The sequence below is a fragment of the Lithobates pipiens genome, unplaced genomic scaffold (assembly GCF_037356315.1).
Source record: "Lithobates pipiens isolate NorthernLeopardFrog02 unplaced genomic scaffold, aLitPip1_a1.2 Scaffold_18, whole genome shotgun sequence".
Classification (NCBI taxonomy): domain Eukaryota; kingdom Metazoa; phylum Chordata; class Amphibia; order Anura; family Ranidae; genus Lithobates; species Lithobates pipiens.
In genome coordinates this window covers 139,923,667-139,948,172 of record NW_027507758.1, presented here as the reverse complement: position 1 = coordinate 139,948,172, position 24,506 = coordinate 139,923,667, and the positions used below count along the sequence as shown (strand labels likewise).

At 43.4% G+C, this 24,506-nt stretch overlaps 1 protein-coding gene across 1 annotated transcript in view; it reads left to right on the top strand.

Moving 5' to 3' along the window:
- Nucleotides 1-24,506, top strand: part of PYGB (glycogen phosphorylase B) — a 150,689-nt gene that overhangs the window by 78,628 nt on the left and 47,555 nt on the right. Inside the window, exons 3-6 of the mRNA XM_077486189.1 lie at nucleotides 6,316-6,394; nucleotides 14,376-14,479; nucleotides 18,706-18,837; nucleotides 20,876-20,987. Coding sequence (XP_077342315.1) covers nucleotides 6,316-6,394; nucleotides 14,376-14,479; nucleotides 18,706-18,837; nucleotides 20,876-20,987 — 427 coding nt within the window. The remainder of the gene's footprint in view (nucleotides 1-6,315; nucleotides 6,395-14,375; nucleotides 14,480-18,705; nucleotides 18,838-20,875; nucleotides 20,988-24,506) is intronic.

The following is a 24,506-nucleotide window of genomic DNA, read 5'->3' as shown; positions in this document are numbered from 1 at the left end:
CAGTATAGATGCGGAGGGTATTCAGCAAGTGGTTAAAGCTGTTTGCCACCCTGGGGAAAAAAATTTAAGAAAAAAAAGTCAACGGCTACAAATCCTGGAGCTGCCAGTGTTACCCACCACCTGTTGCATTATTTTACTGACAAAACATGGGAAATTTACTGACAACGCACATTTTTTTTTAACTGCCACCCTAAAAACAAGGGCAATCAATATTTAATCATTATGAACACAATATGGAAACACTGACAGTGCATAAACAATTAATTAGCATGGTTTACACTTAGAAAAGTCAACACACCATCAGCCCCTGATATTCCCAGATAGTTGTAAAAGTCACAGTTTTTTACAAACTATCAGTAAATTTACTGATGGTTGGCAACCCTGGTAGCTGCTGACTTCTTATCTGGGCTAGTTCTTCCCAAGCTTTTGGGTTACCGGCTGCCATTCATAGAATTCCTTGTATTTTTAGTGAATGTGAGGTGCACGTTTAATGGAAGAAGTCGAGATGTGGGGTGGTGATGTTGCAATTTCCACCTTGTCCAGTCAAAGATCATCTTGTAGTCACTGAAAAAATGCAGTCGTTCTGTGAATGGCAGCAGTGGATGGCCTGGAAATTGTTGCGATCACTGTTGCAGCACCAATTACTATCGCCATCGGCTTCTCCAACAGCCCCTCAGGTGTGAGATATGCACACTTACATTATGCCAAACTAGACCAATTTATTATTATCATTATACATGATTTATATAGCGCCAACAGTTTACGCAGCAATTTACAATGTGGGGGGGCGAACAATTACAGTACAGTTCAAGACAGAAGGGACGGAAAGGCCCTGCTCATAGAGCTTACATTCTAAACTGAGGGGGTGGTGGTACAAAAGGTAATAGATGGGGTTGTTAGGTGGGTGTGGGATAGGCTTCCCTGAATAAGTGAGTTTTCAGAGATCTCCTAAAGGTGGAGAGGTTAAGGGCTGATCGGACATAGTGGGGCAAGGAATTCCAGAGGATGGGAGAGGAGATGGAGAGGCTCTGGAGAAGCCCTGAAGGCGAGCATGAGAGGTGGTAACAAGGGAGCTAGAGAGCAGGAGGTTTTTGGAGGAGCGGAGGGGACGATTTGGGCGATATCTGCAGATGAGCTTGGTGATGTAGCTGGGGGTGATGTTATGGATGCCCTTGTATGTTGTGGTTAGCATTTTGAATTTTATATGGTGGGGTAGTGTAAGGCAGTGAAGGGATTGGCAGAGAGGGGCAGCAATCACGGATCGATTAGTGAGGTGTATTAGTCTAGCAGCAGCATTCATAACAGACTTAAGGGGGGGATAGCCTGCGTAAGGATGTAATGTAAATATGCAATAAAATTTATATTTAGAGTTCCGCTTTAAAGTGATTGTAAAGGATCATTTGTTATTTAAAAAAAAAAAAAAAACATATCATACTTGCCTCCACTGTGCAGCTCGTTTTGCACAGAGTGGCCCTGAACATCCTCTTCTGGGATCCCCTAGTGTCTCTTCCATGCATCAGATAACCCCCTAGGAGAAGTGCTCTGCTGGGGGGGTGGGGGAGCGGGGGGTTACCTTGCGGGCGCGCTCCTGAGTCCAGCAATTGCATCCAGACACGAATGCTGGTGGAAACTCATGTATGTACAGTATCGCCCATGCAAAGGTGGCCTTAATCGGCGCCTGAATTTATTGTATATTTGCATTCCTTGATATTGCCTTTGTATTTGCTTAAAGTTCAACTTTAGGGAAAAAAATAAAGTTGGGAAAGCAACACATAACTACAAATATTCTGTTTTCAAGTATACAGCTGTAGTCTCCCGGGGTTGGAGCTGTGGCTCCCATCCCCCGTACTTCTGAATTCACAGGATAAAGTCATCATTTGTGAATCCCAGTAGAAAGTTATTTTTGTTTTCGTGATTAAAGGAAGTCATAGTTTTAAAACTATTAGAGCTTGCTCACAGCATGTGCAGTTACATGCTTTTTTTTCCACACCAGATTAACGCAGGTCAGTGTAATGCCCCATACACACGATCGGACATTCCGACAACAAAATCCATGGATTTTTTTCCGACGGATGTTGGCTCAAACTTGTCTTGCATACACATGGTCACAGAAAGTTGGTCGGAAATTGCGAACGTCAACAAAGCGGTGACATACAACATGTAAGATGAGCCGAGAAAAATGAAGTTCAATAGCCAGTGCGGCTCTTTTGCTTGATTCCAAGCATAGGTGGAACTTTGTGTGTCGGAATTGTGTACACATGATCGGAATTTCCGACAACCGATTTTGTTGTCGGAAAATTTGAGATCCGGATCTCAAATTTTGTGTGCCGGAAATTCATGGAAATTCATGGAAATTGATGGAAAATGTCCGATGGAGTCTACACATGGTCAGAATTTCCGACAAAAATCTCCCATCGAACATTTTCCGTCGGAAAATCTGACCATGTGTACGGGGCATAAGAGTGCACATGTGCATTGCAGTATGTTACATTAAAATGCAACATGTCTGCATTTTGATATAGCAGAATGAATATAACTGCATGTAAATTCAACACAAGGCAAAATAAGGCAAGGCAAAATAAAGATATAAAAAAATAAATGATTAGTGTTTTGACCCATCCAGGGACCTGTCCATTCACAACAGATGACATTAAAACGCATGCCAACGTGCATAAAAAAGCAATGCAATGCATGTGAAAATGTATGCTTATACACACAATATACAGTATCTCACAAAAGTACACCTCTTACAATTTTGTAATTTTTTTATTATATCTTTTTCATGTGACAACACTGAAGAAATTACTTTGTTACAATGTAGAGTGTACAGCTTATATAACAGTGTAAGTCTGATGTCCCCTCAAAATAACGCAACACACAGCCATTAATGTCCTAACCGCTGGCAACAAAAGTAAGTACATCCCTGAAATGAAATGTGAAAATGTACAAATTGGGCCTAAAGTGTCTATTTTGTGTGGCCACCATTATTATCCAGCACTGCCTTAACCCTCTTGGGCATTGAGTTCACCAGAGCCTTACAGGTTGCCACTGGAGTCCTCTTCCACTCCCCCATGATGACATCACGGAGCTGGTGGATGTTAAAGACCTTACGCTCCTCCACCTTCCGTTTGAGGATGCCCCACAGATGCTCAATAGGGTTTAGGTCTGGAGACATGCTTGGCCAGTCCATCACCTTTACCCTCAGCTTCTTTAGCAAGGCAGTGGTCGTCTTGGAGGGATGTTTGAGGTCGTAATGTTGGATTACTGCCCTGCGGCCCTGCGGCCCAGTCTCCAAAGGGAGGAGATCATGCTCTGCTTCAGTATGTCATGGTACATGTTGGCATTTATGGCTCCCTCAATGAACTGTAGCTCCCTAGTGCTGGCAACACTTATGCAGCCCCAGAACATGACACTCCCACCACCATGCTTGACTGCAGGCAGGACACGCTTGTCTTTGTACTCCTCATCTTGTTGCTGCCGCACACGCTTGACACCATCTGAACCAAATATGTTTATCTTGGTCTCAGACCACAGGACATAATTCCAGTAATCCATGTCCTTAGTCTGCTTGTCTTCAGCAAGGGTTTCTGTTTCTGGGCTTTCTTGTGCATCATCTTTAGAAGAGGCTTCCTTCTGGGACAACAGCCATGCAGACCAATTTGATGTAGTGTGCGGCATATGGTCTGAGCACTGACAGGCTGACCCCCACCCCCCCCCACCCCTTCAACCTCTGCAGCAATACTGGCAGAAGGCGTACGTCTATTTCCCAAAGACAACATCTGGATATGGCGCTGAGCATGTGCACTCAACTTCTTTGGTTGACCATGGCAAAGCCTGTTCTGAGTAGAATCTGTCCTGTTAAACCGCTGTATGGTCTTGCCGATTGTGCTGCAGCTCAGTTTCAGGGTCTTGCCAATCTTCTTATAGCCTAGGTCAGGGATATGCAATTGGCGGAACTCCAGCTGTTGCAGAACTACAAGTCCAATAAGGCATAGTGAGACTGACAAGCAACAAGCATGGCGCCCAGAGGCATGATAGGACTTGAAGTTTTGCAACAGCATATCCCAAGCCTTCTGATCCTCAGAGTTCATTGCCTTGAGGTGTCATGTTGAACTTCCAGTGACCAGTATGAGAGAGTGAGAGCGATAACCTCAAATTTAACACACCTGCTCCCCATTCACATCTGAGACCTTGTGACACTAACGAGTCACATGACACTGGGGAGGGGAAATAGCTAATTGGGCCCAATTTGGACCTTTTTACTTAGGGGTGTACTCACTTTTGTTGCAAGCAGTTTAGACATTAAGGGCTGCGTGTTGAGTTATTTTGAGGGGACAGAAAATTTACACTGTTATACAAGCTGTAAACTCACTACTTTACATTGTAGCAAAGTGTCATTTCTTCAGTGTTGTCACATGAAAAGATATAATAAAATATTTACAAAAATGTGAGGGGTGTACTCAGATACTGTACATGCATTTTTGATGCATTAAGATGATTTTTCTGTGCAGTTGCAGTATGGTGAAAAAGGACCCTGAAATATGCAACTGTTGTATGCAGAGACTAAATTGTACATTAGATATGCACAATTTAAAATACCATGAACGTGGAAGGAGGCTAGGAGATGATGGAAGCTATGGAGATGATGTGGCAGCTGTGCATACTAGGACATTATGGTAAACCCCTCCAGGGGGACCGAAATTTATTTTAGTGTGGCAGTTTACTATGACTTTAAACCCCACCCCCTTCTGTCCTGCCGGGGAGATTTCCCCACACTTGGTGATACAACAAGAAATGAGAAGCAATCTCTCCAAAGTTTATGGAATCCTAGACTTAGAGAGTTTTCATGGGAACAGGGGTCCCCACTGGAGGGTTTTCCCCTCCCTTCTTGCCCTGGTGACAACAGTGGTCACCAGGACACACTCTCCTCAACAAAAGGTCTAACCTTCCCCTGCTTTACCCAAACTAACACCTTTTTTTTTTTTTTTATATATTATATTATATTATATGACACTGGCAAAAAATATCCGATTCATTGTGTTCATTTGTAGTTGAGTGAGAGAGCACCAAACAAAAGTCCTAAAGTGGAGCTCCAGGCTCCTCCCAAAAAAAGTCAGCACCTTCAAATACTTTTAATATAAGGAAACTTGCCTGTCCAGGGATCCAGCAATGTCCTCACCTGAGCCGATTCTTCAATCGGCTTTGGGTTCTTAGGTGCCAGCATCTTAAGTAAGGGTGCCAGCATCTTAACGGCCAGGTTCCTACTGCGCATGTGCAAGCAGTGCTGCAATGTGTGAATGGTCCTCCTGTCTTCTGGGACCTGTGATTTGTCCCAGAAGGCTGTGGGAGAAGGAGGGGGGGGGGCAAACTTCAGATCAGATCGCCGCAGCAAATCTGACCAGAAGTGGGAGCAGGTATCCGCACCACCCCCCCCCCCCCCCCCCAAAAAAGTGCCAAATGGGGCAGGGGAGAAGGGGAGGATGCAAACAAGTGGACCTTCCCCCTTTTGGCTGAAGCTCCGCTTTGTTTTTTTTAATTGATTTCTGCATTGCATAGTGTTTAGAAGTTTAATAAAGTGAACAGAAAGGTTGTGTGACTTGCTGTGCTTATCCTGTTGCAATCACATGTTGGAGTTATTGCAGTTTGTGTACAGTGGTTTCAGTCAAAGTGAGCATGCTTACAGGAGGGCAGAAGAGAGAGATGACCTCATCCGTGTGCTCCTGCTTCTTCGTTGTCCAGTCACAGGCTAGGTCGTGCCCTTAACCTGGTGGAATTTCTTAACTGCAATGTAGTTTGAAGGGAAGTCCAGGGCTTTACTGTACAGGACTGTGTGAATGGATCAGAAGAATGTGTGACCAGGAATACAAATAGTTTGGAAGACAAAGCCGCTTATATTTATGCATTTCAGATATAGAATTACTGACTACCTGGTGTTCTGCATTGATTTTCTTCCACATTTTAATGTTAAATCCATACTCCAGTTTTTAATGGTTGATTCTCCAAGATACACAGTATCATACAAATGTGTCATTGCTGCGATTCCAACCATGCGATTTTGATAAAAGTTGCCTGGTTTATTCACCACATAGATCTAGAAAATCTCTGTCTATAGGGTACGTTTCGCACCTGTAAGGAAATATCTGCATGATATTTTGTTTCCACACCCATGAAAACCTCTACAAGTTCCAGGTATTGGGTATGCATCTTACTAGCTAGCAGTTTTCAGATAATAGGGAACAAAGCCCCGTTGTCAGATTGAATATTGTGAATTGTTTTTTTAAGATAAAGTTTGACGTTCCACTTGTTTCATTACAGCTGGGCCTGGATATGGAGGAGCTGGAGGAGATCGAAGAAGATGCAGGACTCGGCAATGGCGGACTGGGACGCTTGGCAGGTATACCTTCCTTTTGTAATCCAAAGACCATACCTGGGGTGCTCATTGGCATACAGCACTTGAAATGAATTGCCTAGCCCTATCGGATCAACGTGCTGAGTTGGGGACCAGGTCAAATAAAAGTAGACTACAATGCTGATAGCTATTGATGAAAGCAGGCCATAGATGATGCGTGGCAGGAAAGAAAGTCATTCTATTCCCCCATCAACACAGTCGGTTGATGGGGGCATCCCTCCTGCTGAGGTATTGTGTTCCTCTTGGGGGGGGGGGGGGGGGGGCGGGGGAGCTGTCCCTGCTGGGAGAACACAGCGATTATTGCAAAAGCCGCTTCTTCTTTACATGATAGAGCTTTCATTTGTATTTTTGTATGGCATGGTGAACTGTATTCACATGTAGTGATTTTTGGAAGTATTCCTGAGCCCATGGAGCGATGTCAATCACAGAATCACACTTGGTTTTAATGCAGTGCTATCTGAGGGCCTGAAGATCACGAGCATCCAAAATTGTTTCATCCTTGTCCCTTGTACACACAGAGATTCCTCCTCAGTCTCAGAATCATTTGATTATATTATGCACTGCAGATGATCATATATTTTAAGTACATTGAGGAACATTATTCTAAATCTGTTCAACGATTTTTATATGTAGCTTTTTACTGATTGGTGAATCTCTGACAATTTTTATGTTTGGGACTCTGACTCTTTAAGATGCTCTTTTTTTATACCCAATCATGTTACTGACCTGTTGCCAATTAACCTAATTAGTATCAACATTTTTTTCCAACTCTTCCTTGTTAGTGCTGCTTACTGTGCCAGCTTTTTGTTGCCCTGTTCCAACCATTATGAGACCCGTTGCTGCCATAATTTTCAAAAATACCATATTTTTTTTCTTAAAGAGGAGTTCCACCCAGAAATGGAACTTCCACTGATCTGGTCCCCCCCCCCCCCTCTGGTGTCACATTTGGAACCTTTCAGGGGGGAGCAGATACCTGTCTAATACAGGTATTTGCTCCCACCTCTGCCAAAAGAGCGCCGTAGAATCCGTGGTGAACTACGCCAAGTCCGGCCCCGCCTCCACCCCCCCCCCCCGCTGTCTTCTGGGAGACACACAGGTCCCAGAAGTCAGCATGGACCGTTCAGAATGCGCAGCACGACTCGCGCATGCTCGGTAGGGAACCAGGCATCGCGGGCACCCTGCACAGGTAAGTGTTCTTATTTTAAAATTCAGCAGCTGCAGTATTTGTAGCTACTGATTTTTTTTTTTTTTTTTTTTTTTTTTTTCAGACGGAACTTAAAATGGTCTAATTTTTTCAGTTTTAATTTTTTGTTATGTTTTTTATTTTCTACTGTGAATAAAATATGATTTTATAAGGTTTGCAAATAATTGCATTCTGTTTTTATGTCCCAACTTTTTTGGAATTGGGATTGTATATACGTGCACATCAGGAATATATATATTTTTTTAGCATATGTAGAGGTGTTTTCACAAAGTGGAGCTATATGATCACCATAGCCAAAGAAAAAAAGGGTTTGACCGCACTCCGAGGTATAGAGGAATAAAATTCAGCTTTATTGTAAATTCAAATCCATGTGGATAACATCAATACAGACACAGCAGAGCGTGACACGTTTCACAAATCAAATTCCCTTAGAGCCGGTTCACACAGCGGGCGAGGCGACACGACTCGCCTCGCCTCGCTCTCGCAAGTCGCCCCCGTTCTGTACAATGGAACCGTTCTGAGAGGAGCGACTCGAGTCGCTCCGACTCAGAAAAAAGGTTCCTGTACTACTTTTGGGCGACCTCGGGGCGACTTGCATTGACTTCTATACAGAAGTCATCTGCAAGTTGCCGCTGAGGTCGCGGCAGGTCGCGGCGAGGCAAGTCGGAGTCGCCTCGCCTCGCCTGCAGTGTGAACCGGCCCTTAATCATAATCTCCATAGCTTTGCTTTATACACAATCAAGAATTTCATTGTAAAACACTATAGCAGTATTTATAGCTAAACCTTCCTTTTTTTTTTTTTTTTTTGGATTCGTTTATTTTTTATTTAGCTTGCTGTCTGTCTACCATTGGGGGAATTTCTCTTATCTTCCTGTTCCAAAGATGCAACAGGAAGTTAAAGAAACTCTCCCAAGTAAGGCAGAATCCCCACTTAGAAAGTCGTTTATGGGAAAGTTATCTCATTGGAACGTTTTCCTTTACCTCTTGTTCTGGGATGACACAAAAATGTGGAATTTGCTCTCTCTTTCTATATTAGTGACACTAGTACAAGCAAAGGTATGGAACTCCCTAACGGGGACACAGACTGAAATAAAAACGTAACTTTCCCAGCTTGTATTAACTCTGAGCCCTTGTACACACGGTCGGAGATTCCGTCGGAATGTGTCCAATCGGAGCATTTTGTCGGATATTCCGACTGTGTGTGATATGCATTGGACTGTTTCCGTCGGACCAAATTTTCCGACAAACTGCTCCAATCGGACATACTCCGATCATGTGTAGAGAATTCTGATCGGACAAAGTGCCACGCATGCTCAGATCAAATTCCTACATCAAAGCTATTGGCTACTAGCCTGAACGTAGTTCCATCGTAACGAAATTACGTCATCACGTTCTGAAAGATCGAATTTTCCGACAACTTTGTCCGACCGTGTGTATGCAACAGTTTCCGACAAGATCCATCCGACAAAATCCGACGGACTTGGTTGTCGGAATGTCCGACTGTGTGTACAAGGGCTAATACAAGCTGGAAAAAGATTTTGCCTAGAAAAACGGGGGGGGGAGACCTGCAAGACAAAGGTATAATGAGCTAGTATGCATTGCACACTAGCTCATTATGAAATACTTACCTTAGATCAAAGCTGTTGCAGCGCCCCCCCGTACACGGCTGTGGCGATGTGTCTCCCGGTGTTATTTCCGGGTTTCACGGGCTCTAATGTGGTCATCGGCTGGAGCCGTGATGAAGACCCTCCCGCGCATGGGCACGAGAGCTGCCGATCAAGGCACAGGCCCTTTAGAAATGGTACGATTGAGCTGCTTCTTCAGTGTGCATGCGCAGATGACATTGGCACAAGCGTATATGGTAAATATCTCCTAAACCGTGCAGGTTTTGGTGATTTTTACAGTACCTAAAGGTAAGCTTTATAGGCTTACCTGTAGGTACAAGTGATGTAACAGGGTTTACAACCACTTTAAACAATGACTGGCTGTTATAGATTCTTTAGCTGTGTTCATTTTTCTTATCACATTTGCATACAGTACCTTGCAAAAGTATTCACCCCCCCCCCCCCCCCCCCCTGGCTTTTTACCTTTTTTTTTTTTTTTTTTTTTTTACATTACAGCCTTTAGTTCAATGTTTTTTTAATCTGAATTATATGTGAAGGATCAGAACAGAATAGTCTAAGTTGGTGAAGTAAAATTAGAAAAATATATACATAAAACTATTTTTCAGAAATAAGAAAACTGATAATTGGCACGTGCGTATGTATTCAGCCCCTTTGTTATGAAGCCCATAAAAAGCTGTGGAGCAACTAATTACCTTCAAAAGTCACATAATTACTGAAATGATGTCCACCTGACATATACACACTTACCTTTTTGAAAGAGGCTGCATCACCTAAGCAAGAGGCACCCCTAACCATGAAGACCAACTCTCCAAACAAGTAAGGGACAATGTTGTTGAGAAGTACAATTCAGGGTTAGGTTATAAAAAAAAGTATCTAAATATTTGATGATCCCTAGGAGCACCATCAAATCTATCATAACCAAATGGAAAGAACATGACACAACAGCAAACCTGCCAAGAGACGGCCGCACACCAAAACTCACGGACTGGGCAAGGAGGGCATTAATCAGAGAGGCAGCACAGAGACCTAAGTAACCCTGGAGGCGCTGCAGAGTTCCACAGCAGAGACTGGAGTATCTGTACAAAGGACGACAATAAGCCGTATGCTCCATAGAGTTGGGCTTTAGAGTTTGGGCAGAGTGGCCAGAAGAAAGCCATTACTTTCAGAAAAAAACAAAATGGCACGTTTGAGTTTGCGAAAAAGGCATGTGGGAGACTCCCAAAATGTATGGAGGAAGGTGATCTGGGCTGATGAGACTAAAATTGAACTTTTTGGCCATCAAAGAAAACGCTTTGTCTGGCGCAAACCCAACACATCACATCAAAGAACACCATCCCCACAGTGAAACATTGTGGTGGCAGCATCGTGCTGTGGGGATGTTTTTCAGCAGTCGGGACTGGGAAACTGGTCAGAGTTGAGGGAAATATGGATGGTGCTAAATACAGGGATATTCTTGAGCAAAACCTGTACGACTCTGTGTGTGATTTGAGGCTAGAACAGAGGTTCACCTTCCAGCAGGACAATGACCCCAGACACACTGCTAAAGCAACACTTGAGTGGTTTAAGGGGAAACATGTAAATGTGTTGGAATAGTCAAAGCCCAGACCTCAATCCAATAGAAAATTTGTGGTCAGACTTAGACTGCCGCTCACAAGCACAAACCATCCAACTTGACAGAGCTGGAGCAATTTTGCAAGGAGGAATGGGCAAAAATCCCAGTGATAAGATGTGGCAAGCTCATAGAGACTTATCTAAAGCGACTTGGAGCTGTGATAGCTGCAAAGGGTGGCTCTACAAAGTATTGACTGTAGGGAGGTGAAAAGTTATGCACATTGATATTTTCTGTTATTTTGTCCTATTTGTTGTTTGCTTCACAATAAAAAACAAAACAAAAAAACATCTTCAAAGTTGTGGACGTGTTATGTAAATTAAATGATACAAATCCTCAAACAATAAATTTCAGGTTGTGAGGCAACAAAACACGAAAATTGCCAAGGGGTGAATACTTTTGCAAGGCACTGTAAATGTTATTTTTATTTAGCCCTTTTGGAACTGTACCTATGCAGACATATCCTTGCTTGACCTCCTTAATTTGGCATAAATGCAGCATTTGATGTATCTGTTTCACCACTTCCTGCTCCATACAATGTCATGTCATGAAGTAGTGGCGGTCTGATGGCAGGTAGATGTCAATTTAAATTAGGATTGACACTTGTCCAGGATTTACCCGGACAGTTCAGGTTTGGAATCGTGCATCTGGGTTTCAGACAGCCTGAGACCCGGACACATTATTCAGATTGGACTATGGCCTCCCAGCAGGGTTGCTGGCTGCAGTTGTCTAAGCTGAGAGTGTCTGTTACACTCACTTTCACACTGCCCAAAGCCTGCACTAACAATCCCCCCCACATACAGACAGGAGAGGTGAGAGGGCTCGATCTACTCCTCTTCCTCCCGCCCCTACCCCACTGTGTCTGCCCACACTCCAATCCCCGGTGCTGTGCCTCAGAAAAGTGGGGGGCTGGAAATTTGAAGTCCAGCAGCCTCACCTCAGGTACATCTGAATGAGAAGTGCTGACTGCAAAGGAGTGAGTGAGCTCACCATCCATCCCTGTCTGTGACTAAATTCCCACTTTCTCTCTCCTGTCTCTGAGTGAGTACACTAAGGTAAATCATGGTTCTCAGAGCACCCCTTATATCACAGTTCCCCTTTACACTGGATGCCACAGTGTTCCCCCATACATCAGGGTTCCCAGAGCATCCCTTATGTTAGAGTCCCCAGAGTTCTCCCTTACATCAGAGTCTGCAGAGTCCCGCCTTACAACTTAAGGGAACTCTGCCGATTCAGATGTAAAAGGGGAACTCTGTGATTAACTTCATATGATTTAGAAATGTTATTTAATTGCAAAATATATGTATAGTTTTTACTATAAAAAAAAATTTCTGTGCACCGCTAAAGTGTTCAGGTTTGACTTGAAGAAAAGGTGGCAACCCTAACTTATATATAGAATATATTTTGTATAAAACTGGAAGCATTCACCAAACTGCATAATTAGAGTTCATTTATCTTGTGAAATTCTCTGATTGCTTTACTTTTGCATTTGCTGAAGGGCACTTTGTTACTGTGCCAGCTTGGCACTGTTTCAAGCTGCTTCCCAGTGACTAGTTCTGTTTTTCTCAGTGATGGAGGTTTTGTCCCATAAGCATTTCTAGACTTCCAGCTCTAATGCCATAGAGATGATCATGAAGCCCAGAAAGTGATTATACAAGGCACTCTGTTACATTATAATGGCTTTTTTTTTTTATACCAAATAGAAATGTCTATTTTCCATCTGCTGAAGGTTGAATCTGGCTTTTCACCTATACACAAGGACACATTAATCCCGAGTCTGAATTGGCACAGCATTCCCAAGTCCACGTTACCCTGACTGTGTGTCACAGCTTAGAGTGGACATACTGTCTGTGCAACATGTGCTTTTGTGTAGGTGGCCCATCAAGGAAAACAGCCTGCATGTATGTAGAGCAACAGCGACAAATGTCGGAAGGGGCCCCTTTCAGCCTGTGTGTCTCACAGCTGTAGTTTTATTATGCTCTTATTTTCTCTTGAAGCTGACAGCAGTTTAGCAAATATTAATATTCATGAGAATTCAGGGGACAGTAAACAGCTTGTTTGCCAACACAGATCATGGCCACTGCTCTTTTAACAAACTTGAAATTTCTGATGCACCACTATAGTCAGACATTTTCCAATGTGTGCCAGTAATTATATAGTAGCTCTTACAGTAGCTTTAATGCAGATTTACAGTTGACATTATTCACAAAAATATGTCATTATACACTGAAATGTGGCTTTTACCCAATATATAGTATCAATGTAATCTTAAAGGTTCGGTCCACCCAGAAGAGATTAGTTTAATTATAGGTGGAGTATGGTTGACTGAGTCATCCATTGGGGTTTTGTATTAAAGGTGGAGTATGGTTGACTGAATCATCCCCTGGGGTTTTGTATTATAGGGGAGTATGGTTGACTGAATCATCCCCTGGGGTTTTGTATTATAGGGGAGTATGGTTGACTGAATCATCCCCTGGGGTTTTGTATTTATAGGTGGAGTATGGTTGACTGAGTCATCTCCTGGGGTTTTGTATTATAGGTGGAGTATGGTTGACTGAATCATCCCCTGGGGTTTTGTATTATTGGTGGAGTATGGTTGACTGAGTCATCTCCTGGGGTTTTGTATTATTGGTGGAGTATGGTTGACTGAGTCATCCCCTGGGGTTTTGTATTAAAGGTGGAGTATGGTTGACTGAGTCATCCCCTGGGGTTTTGTATTAAAGGTGGTGTATGGTTGACTGAGTCATCCCCTGGGGTTTTGTATTATAGGGGAGTATGGTTGACTGAATCATCCCCTGGGGTTTTGTATTATAGGTGGAGTATGGTTGACTGAGTCATCTCCTGGGGTTTTGTATTATAGGGGAGTATGGTTGATTGAGCCATCCCCTGGGGTTTTGTATTATAGGGGAGTATGGTTGACTGAATCATCCCCTGGGGTTTTGTATTATAGGGGAGTATGGTTGACTGAATCATCCCCTGGGGTTTTGTATTATAGGTGGAGTATGGTTGACTGAGTCATCTCCTGGGGTTTTGTATTATAGGGGAGTATGGTTGATTGAGCCATCCCCTGGGGTTTTGTATTATAGGGGAGTATGGTTGACTGAGTCATCCCCTGGGGTTTTGTATTATAGGTGGGTTATGGTTGACTGAATCACCTCCTGGGGTGTTGTATTATAGGTGGAGTATGGTTGACTGAGTCATCTCCTGGGGTTTTGTATTATAGGTGGAGTATGGTTGACTGAATCACCTCCTGGGGTGTTGTATTATAGGTGGAGTATGGTTGACTGAGTCATCTCCTGGGGTTTTGTATTATAGGTGGAGTATGGTTGACTGAATCATCCCCTGGGGTTTTGTATGTCCTGGATACTCCATTCATAATGGCCGCAGCAAGCAGAGCCAATCATTTAAGTATGGATATCTCAGCAGTTGAATCTCTGACAGATGTATGAATAGTCGTGGGACGTTTCAGGTAGGCTGACCCTTTATTTAAATAGAAATAACAAATGTTGTTTTTTTCTTGCATTCTAGCTTGTTTCCTTGACTCAATGGCTACTCTGGGTCTTGCTGCCTATGGCTATGGGATCCGATATGAATTTGGAATATTCAATCAAAGGATTCTCAATGGATGGCAGGTAATGAAATTCATTTTGCTGTACTTGAAAAATGTTTTAATTAGTAAATCCACACGGAATACCTGACCATACAGCCCTAAACACATGCATTACTTGATGCAGCTTCCAACTGCTGCTTACTTTAGCCCATCCAAGATCTTGACTGGCTGCTGATAGTTGGGGCTGCCACCTTTTTTAGAAAAAAATGCCAGCCTATGGTTCCTATACTACTAATATTATTGGCAACAAAAAAACATTTTTACCATGCAAGTCAGTAAAATACAGGTCAGGTGGCAACCCTTACTTACTGAAAAAGTAGAACTGTGGCTAAGCTATAGAAATTCAAATATTTCCTTCTTTTTTTTTTTTTAAAGCAGTAAATGCATTTTACAACCAACCCTCACTGACCTTTGTAGCTGCAGGCACCATAAAATAATTACGTATCAAATGTTTGCAATGGGCGCTTCAGTTTTACTCTCACTTTCTCTTTGTACTTCAGCTCCCCCTCTGCCGGCAATGAGTTGACAGCCTGTCAGTCCTTTCATCTCTAAGGCATGCAAAAGCACCATGTGATTTCCCTCCAGCTACAGTTTAAAAATGGGGCAGGGACCTTTTTCCTACCTACAACGCAGGCACTGAAGCCCATTCACGCACGCAAGCACGCAAACATGCAAACACATCTCGCAGAGCCACAAAGATGTTAACCCAAGCCTATAGTAAGCGGTACATAGGAAGAGGGTAGAGAGAAAAGTGCTGAGACCCTACATAGGTGACTTCACTGCTTCTGTTGTGAACTTTGAAGATTAATTGCTCCATGTGATTGTGACTATAGGGGGTCATTGCTTGTTTGAGTTGGCTTAATGTTTAAGAAATATTTATAGACTGGCCACATTTCTACTTTACATTATTTTTGTTGTGACTTTCACATTTCAAACACCTTCTCTTACATAAGTGGATCAAGCAACAAAAAAAGTGTTCTATATTTGACTCATTTGCGCACACCCTCCGTTACCAAGAGCTGTATGCATATGTGTGGCAGCACAGCCACGTGCTTTAATGCTGACTTGCAACATAGGTTTAGCTGGCATCACTGCTCTGTGCTGGGAACATGTACACTTGGCATTCCTACCCTGGCACTGTCTGCACCCGGTCACTGTTTACAATTGTGAGCTGGTGGGTTGAGCTTGTGATCACTGCAATAGACAATTGTATCACTGGGAAGCCCATCTAACACCTTTGGTGTTAAGAGCTTTAAAGGGCTGGCTCTTGCTGACTGAAAGAGTTAACAACCGTTATAGATATCAGCTGCACAAGGGTGCATTTTTTTCTGTCGACTGACTCGACTAGATTTGCATTGAGAGAAGGAGCACTTAAGCCCAACCGCTGTGTAGCACTGCAAAGTAGGAGGCACAGCCTTTGTATGTTAAGTATAGTGTATGTAATTAAAATGTATGTACATGTATAATTCCAAGCTATACATAGAAAAAAACTTTTTTTTTTTTAAACTCACTAACACACTTTGCTAACGTTATTTGTAGCAAGTCAAACTCTTAGGCTACATTCGCACAGGCACATGGCAGCGGCAGGAATCTGCTGATTTCTGCAGCTGGTTTTGCCACCTATGAGCTGACCAGCCACTGATGGCTACTGCCAACCTGTCAGTGAAGTGTACTGAGCTTGGCGGCCGCAGCTAGCTGCTCAAGGGTGACAAAAACAGCTGCAGGAACCAAAAGCTTCATGCCGTTGTCATTCACACGGGGCTAGTCATTTGCACAGCAAATGTAACCTTACACGAATTTCTAAAAACATGGTTTTCCCCTTTTTATAACATGAGCAAAACCACAATTGCATTTTCTAAGAATCTTACCGAGCAGCAATATTGGCTGTAGCTACTGTTTTGGTGTTCGTGAGGTCACTTTTAAGAAGTCTTTGAGTATCTCTGCATTCAGTGTATACTCACTTTATTATCACATTATTGTTTGTAATAAATATAACAAAGATGTGAAACCACTGATATTTCCTGACCATCACTGTTTATTGCTCTACCATCTATTTTGTTAATAATTTGTATGATGCTGCATTGCTTTTATTAACCTTTTTCTGCTTATTAAATCCTAGATGTCCAGGCCAAGTTTAGCAGTAACAAAATGCTTTCTTAATTACCTATACTCCTTGGGGCATATTTATAAGGCCGGGTTTACACTGGTGTGATAAACGCTCTGACATTGGGAGCTCATGTCGCATGGCGTGTGAAAATCAAATGTTTCCCAATGGGAGCCATCTTAACTGGTCTGCCGCAAGTCGGTCCGACTTTGATAATGCTCCCTGTACTACTTTGGTCCAACTTTGATCCTACTTCAGCCCATTGAATATCATTGAAGTTGGATCAAAGTCGGATTGCTGTCTTGCCTGATCCAACTTTGGCATGCGACTTGTGCTCTGATGATCTTGAGGGGGAACTCTACGCCAAATTTTAAATAAAAAAACGGCTTGAGTTCCCCCTCCAAGAGCATACCAGGCCCTTCGGACTGATATGGATTTTAAAGGGAACCCCCTACGCCGAAAAACCGGTGTGGAGGTCCCCCTAAAATCCATACCAGACCCTTATCCGAGCACACAGCCTGGCCAGTCAGGAAAGGGGGTGGGGACGATTGAGCACCCCCCTTCCTGAACCGTACCAGGCCGCATGCCCTCAACATGGGGGGTGGGTGCTTTGGGGCAGTGGGGCGCCCTGTGGCCCCCCTCCACCCCAAAGCACCTTGTCCCCATGTTGATGTGGACAAGGGCCTCTTCCCGACAACCCTGGCTGTTGGTTGTCAGGGTGTGCGGGCTGGGGGCTTATCAGAATCCTGGAGCCCCCTTTAGTAAGGGGGCCCCCAGATTCCGGCCCCCTCATCCTATGTGAATAAGTATGGGGTACATAGTACCCCTACCCATTCACCTGGGGGAAAAAAAGTGTCAATAAAAAAAACCCACATTAGACAGGTTTTTAAAATAATTTATAATGCAGCTCTGGGGTCTCTTCCGACTTCTCTGTGCTATCCGGGCCTCTTCTCTCGCTCTCCGGGCCTCTTCTCTCGCTCTCCGGGCCTCTTCTCTCGCTCTCCGGGCCTCTTCTCTTGCTCTCCGGCGTCTTCTGCCGGGGTCCTCCACTGTCTTCTGCTCTCTTGCTAGCTTTGGCCCAGTCTTCTCCGTCATCTTCTTCCGATGTTGACACGACGCTCTCTCCCGCTGTAATGCAGTGTGCGCGGTGCACAACGACTTATATAGGCATGGGGCGTGTGAACCCTCCAGAATGTCTTGGGAGTGTGGGAGGAAACCAGAGTACCTGAGTACCAGGAGGAAACCCACGCCAGCACACTAATGTAACAGCAATCAAACCGTTCATCCAATAAACCGTTTCTCATTAAATCAACTTCTATATCCAAATTAATATCATTACATTGTGAATCTCATGCCACCAGGACAAGTGTTGTGAACCTCCACCAAAGTGAGGATGTATAGTCACCCCTGCAGTTTGACCTGTAAATAATAGGAGGTCTTAAACCACTCAAGAATAATAGCAGCCAGCTCTTGGCAACTCCCAGCGATCCTCTCCCGGACAGGTCCCATCAAAGTTTTCCTCAATTAAAACATCAAACATCCAAATGCTTGCTTGCCTCTCGACGTTCCTCTCCCCTTCAGACAGCCTCAGTGTACCGGCGTAATGACATCATCAAAGGAAACCTCACCTTTTGTGTTACTTCCAATATAGACTTTATCGGAGATTCTTAATGAAGACCATATCTGGCATAACATGTAAGGCGGGGTTTTCTTTGATGATGTCATCACACATTAGCATGCCTACAGGCTGTAGAGGCTTCTGAGAGCCGAAACAATTTTTTTTTTTTTGGTATTATGCTTTCAGCATGATCACTAGGTCATAGCTGTCTTTGTATCAAGGTATCCGTGGCAGCCAACTTGATACCAAGCTGCAGCACAAAGTATCGGCTGGCATCTGTCAATGGGAGAACCTATTTTTAATGTATTCTCAGCATGGGGCATCATGTTGAGGAACATTAACATAGAGATTAATGCCAGAGAGGTTACCTTTTATAAAGAATAAAAAAAAAAAAACACCACAAAAAATCAATAAGTAGTTTTATACATATTTACTATGTTCAGCATAAATTGTTAAGTTAATTATTTGTTATATTGTTGATAAATCTTCCCTTGTAAGGAATTATTCATTCCCTCTGTTGCCACAGGTGGAGGAGGCTGATGACTGGCTTCGGTATGGGAACCCCTGGGAGAAGGCTCGTCCTGAGTTCATGCTTCCTGTACATTTCTATGGCAGAGTGGAGCGCACTGCTGAGGGTCCTAAATGGTTGGATACACAGGTTGGTATCTGTGCATATTCGAGGAGCAAAGACCAACTAACGTCATTGATTTTTTTATACCTTAGTTATATATATATATATATATATATATATATATATATATATATATATATATATATATATATATATATGTGTGTGTATATGGAAGAATCGGTTTAATGTTATTTAACACATTTGCATGTGTATTTTATTTAAACAATTGGCTTGCAAATAAAATCATTACTGCTTAAGGAATATTTTTTTTGTATGAAAGATCATTCAGAAGGCAAAACACTTTCTTGTCTGCAGGCATCCTAAAGCTGCGGAATAAAGAAATATCAGAAATCACTTGAGTAATGAGTAATCAATATTGCTTCTTAAAACAGAACTAAATCCATTGATCAAACCATTACATTCAGGACATCCCGAAAATCACATGTGCAACACCATGGCAACTGCAGATGAGACAGAGGCTAAGATGGCAGCTTCCTTGTCTGTAAAGGATCTACTGTATAGTAGCCCTAAATGGCCCAAGCGTCAAATAGGGGCTAGCATCAAGCTTTCCAACGTGCAGGGCAGCCATCAGAATTTTCGGGGCCGCTTATATAGCTTTAGGAGGGCCCCATCTGGCCCCCCCCCAAGCCTGACCACCAACATTCCCCAGGGCCTACCCCCCAAATCCAACAACCCAATATATTCAGAAAAGAGACGGCCCAGTCCAGCAGAGACATCCCCATATATTTAGCAAAGGGAGATCTCGATTTCAAGCAAAGGGAGATCTCGATTTCAAGCAAAGGGAGATCTCGATTTCAAGCAAAGGGAGATCTCGATTTCAAGCAAAGGGAGATCTCGATTTCAAGCAAAGGGAGATCTCGATTTCAAGCAAAGGGAGATCTCGATTTCAAGCAAAGGGAGATCTCGATTTCAAGCAAGCAAAGGGAGATCTCGATTTCAAGCAAAGGGAGATCTCGATTTCAAGCAAGCAAAGGGAGATCCCGATTTCAAGCAAGCAAAGGGAGATTACGTTCCAGCGAAGTGAGATCCCGATCCAACAAAGAGACAACCACAGCATAGGCCCGCATCCAGCAACATTGTCATTCAGTTTACGAAAAATGTAATGTCTAACAATTTGTGTCCAGTCCACAGTGAGCAGTTAGGCAGGCTACATGCAGCACCGCTCTGCCACATGGCTGAGTTGCGACTGGCGCCTAAATCAGCATCCTGTCTGCAGGGAGAGGTGGAGTGATTATCATTCTCTTCTCTCAGGCTGCAGTTGGGAAGGGTGCAGCCTCCCTGCTAAAGAAATAGTATACAGAGAGTGCTTCTTCCTCACTGTGTCTGGTGGAGGTGCCAGAACGTTCCGTGAGGGAAAAAAAGGACTGGCTGTGTCTATACAGTAAGTAAAAAATTGGTTTTGGGGCCTGGGCCTGTACCACCCGGTTGTACTTGCTACTAAACAGCAGCAGTGACGTCCGGGCCCCCTACATGTGTATGGGCTGCCAACCCCAATGTGTCCATAAAACATTTGTTCCACTCGGTATGTTGGGTTGTAAGCTGATTCACACCAGAATGCAGTGCAGGAAATTCCGTGAGCATTTCCCGCACCATGTTGGAACGCACCCAACTTGTGATCTGCTGTGGGTGCCAGTGTATTGTTAACAGCACCTCAAACGCAGTGCGTTTGTAGGCATGGTACCATGCGATTTGGTGCAGCGCATTTTTAAAAGTTGTGCATACACTGCTTTTTCTCAAATAGAGAGGGTGAATCTCCCTAACGGGAGCACAGACAGCTCTGAAGACATTAGAGGTATTCTAAGCATCTCCACTCTATCCAAAACTAAAAGAAAACGCCTTTGGGTATAGTTTATCAGCTTAAACAGATTATTCCTGCAAGCTTTTTTTTAATAATAAGTAGAGCTTTCTGAAATATTTGCCACCTATAATATTAATAAGACATGCTATTTTCTGTTTGTATTTTTTTTTGTTCAGAATGTTTAGATTTACATAGTAGTAATATGCGTTTATCTGATGAGTGGATGGTCTTCTGTTTCCTCCGTAGGTGGTGCTTGCGATGCCTTATGACACTCCTGTTCCTGGATATAAAAACAACACTGTGAACACCATGAGGCTTTGGTCAGCAAAGGCACCAAATGAGTTCAACCTGAAAGAGTGTAAGACTGAAAAATGAATTTAAATGAATTTTCTGTGTAAAAACCTAGTAGTGCAGATAGTACATGCAGGCTAAGCACATATGACCCGTGCTGGGTGTTTGCAGGCAGGAAGGACCGTGTTGGTCAAGGTGGGAATAGCAAGTGGTGAGCAAAGTCCAAAAAAAGAATACAGGTCAATCCAATGCCAGTGACCATGCCACCCTGTGTAAGGGAGACAATTTTACTCCCCTTCTGCATGCCAGTCAAGCATGCAGTGCTCTGTAGAAGGTCTCAGAGGGTGACTGCTCTGAGATCTGAAGAGCAGAGACAGGTCTGAAGAAAGCCCCCCACAACCTGCTTTTAATATCTGCTTAATGTGATGGCTAAACTATATGGGCCGTTCTTGATTATCTGAGAATTTTCCATGATCAGTCACGGAATCTTTAGTGTTGATTGCTAACAATTCCTCATTACAGCTCTGGGGTTACATGGCGCTTTCTATACAGACCTTTTGGTTTATCCGTAGAGGTAGATAGACTTTTTCTGGATACAGTTAAACTGAAAATTGCCCTTCTAGTTTAATGCTAGTATATTGAACTTATGAATCTACATATTACTTAACCTATCTTGATAAGGCTCTTTCTTGTGTGGATTTTCACACTGTTGCACCAACTCGGGTGAAGCATTCAGTAATTTACTGTGGTGCTTGAAGAGATCTGGTCAACACATGTTGCTGGGATGGTGTTCCTTGATAGCCCATCCTTCACCAAGTTAACCCCCAACCCCATCTCCCCCCCCAGTATACACCACCAATCCACACTCTTCCTCCTCCTTCCTGCTCCGACTCATCACTACATTGCCCTAAGGGAGCAGGATTTACAGGTTTGAGAGAGCATGTGACCTCTCCCCCGTGACGGGGCTTGGGTCTGACCTGCCAATCACCAGAGTCAAACAATGTTTTTTGGAGGGGAGGAGGGTTTTGCTGTAATTGCACCTTTTTTTGGGAAAGATTTCTACAGTGCAGACGCCGCACAGGGGTATAGACCAATGAGTATAGGCTAAATCTCTTTAAGCTTCATAGTGTGCTTTGAAAGTGGATTGCGTTGTATCCATGGGGGCTTCTACAGCTTCTCTGATTTGCAGGACCTTCCTAGAGAGCTGGGAGGGGGGATACAAGTAGGTTCTGCCTATAATCTACAAATGTTTATATACTGTACTGTATATCCTAACTGTGTTCAAACTTATGTGAAGTATACACAGGCAGTTTTTTTTTTTGTTAAAGTCCGTGGGTTGAACAGAAAAGACTCCGGAGCTCGCTGTACTAACTATGCAATGGAAGAACCGCGATCTGCCTGCTATGCTATTGTGTTCTGGTAGGGGAACGAGACCCCCATTCCCACCAGAACACACCGGTCAGCACTCGCAGCCATTGTCTGCAAGTGCTGATTGGATTCCAATTGGCTTCGGGCTTTCCAGCATGCTTGTTCAACAGAAGCCGGTCGAGGAGCTGTGCACATGGGCCGAAAGTCGGCTGCTAGCTGCCGAACTGACCGTTTTTCGGGCCATAAGTTCCTAGCACAAGAGGTCCTATAGCTGGTGAGTTGTCAGCATCAGATTACTTATGTGACATGGCCCTTAAAGAGGAAGTAAACTTCCATCTCCAAGTTTTACCTGTAGGTAAGCCTATATTAAGGCTTACCTATAGGTAGTGTATATATCTCCTAAACCTGTACCATTTAGGAGATACTTACTGTACGTCACTGGCGCGGGCGGCCGTTCCTTCAGAGTGGTATGCCGTGACTGGTGGCTCCTACTCGCATGCACGGGAGTGACATCATTGCGGCTCCGGCCAGTCACAGAACCGGAGCCGCAAATCCGGAAGGAAGACCGGGTATAGATGGACGCTGTCTCTAGCGATCACATTGCATCGCTGGAAGGCTTCTCTTTGAGGTAAGTTTGCAAAGCATACTAACACATTATGCCTTTGCCTTGCAGGTAAAGCTAAAAAAAAGAAAAAAGTGCAGCAGTTTACAACCGCTTCAATAACTAATTGATTGAGCAGCTTGTCAGGTTTCCCATTAGAAGAACAGTAACAAAGATTTACTGTTGGTGTTGCAGGTAGCAGGTCATACATTCCAAACTGCAATTTTTGTGCTGGTCTTTACATGATTAAACTACAAATTTATGAAACTGCATTTGCTGGCTATAGGGCCCAATGTTCTTTCTTCTTCTGACCTTGCAAACGACAGCAGGCTTATCAGCTAAAATGAAAGCATCTTAATTGTATATGCCTTATAAAGGCTTGTATAGCCATTTTTAAGCTGAAGCCTGTTTTCCTGGGCAAGTCCAAAAATAACAGCAGTCATAATAGTGCCATTGATAGCTGACATCCACAATGTGCTCTCTGGTGGCACTTTCTAATTGTTCATGGTGCAGTTGACATTTATACTGGAAAGGATCCTGGAAAGTGATGTCAGTTTTCTCTGCTTTCCCAAGTAAATCATTTGCACATAATAACAGATTGTACACTCAGCACAAATAAACCACAGCCAATTTTATTGTGTTTGAATACAATGGGCAGTGCTAGAACTCATATCAACCAATCACACTTGAGTTTATAGGAGTTACATCGAGTACAGTGGGGATACAGACATGAATAAAAGTCTGACATGTCCTAACCATTGCCTACTTTATTTTATTTAATTGGATTATAAAAAAATAAACAATTATACTTGCCTAGATGGTTGTAGTGTGGATCCCAGCTGCAGCTGCCCCTGTCACCTCTAAGACTGAGAACTGAGAGATCAAACACCGCTGATTGCTCAGCTCTCAATCTTCAGTCTGCAGAGAGCAGAGACTGTCAATCGCTGTCTCTTTTCTCTGCCCCTCCAGTGCTCACTGGAGTGTTGGATTGTGGAGGGGGAGGAAGGGGCTGGCTCAGGCTCTCAGTTACTTGCTGAGAGGCTGAACCAACTGCTGGTCCAGGAATCTGGGTGGATACTGGTCATATAGTTGGGATCTTTTCAGAATCTGAACAGGGCCTTTGATGTTTGCTTTAGGCTGCTGTAGGCCCAAATTGATTCACAAGAGTGCAGAATTATCTGAACTCCTATGATCAATAGTAGAAGTACAGCAAAAAAGCTTTTGCTATACTTCTCCTTTTAATACAGGTATTTTATATTTCCAGCAATTTACATATATTGTACAGTCACATAATTTTCTGCCCACAATGAGCTGATAATATAAGGTACTTACATCGTATGTAGTGCACATACTGGGATCAACTTATTCATCAACCAGTTAACCTACCAGCATGTTTTTGGAGTCTGGAAGGACTGGAGTACCCAAAAGAAACAAACCCACACAAGCATAGGAAGAACATGCAAACTTCATGCAGGTAGAGTCCTGATTGGAATTCAAACCAAGGGCCCTGGTGCTTTGAGTCAGAAGCGCTAAGCCGCTGTGCTGCCTATATATTAGAGCTGCATAATTCTGGATAAAATGAGAATCACAATTTTTTTGCTTAAAGGGGTTGTAAAG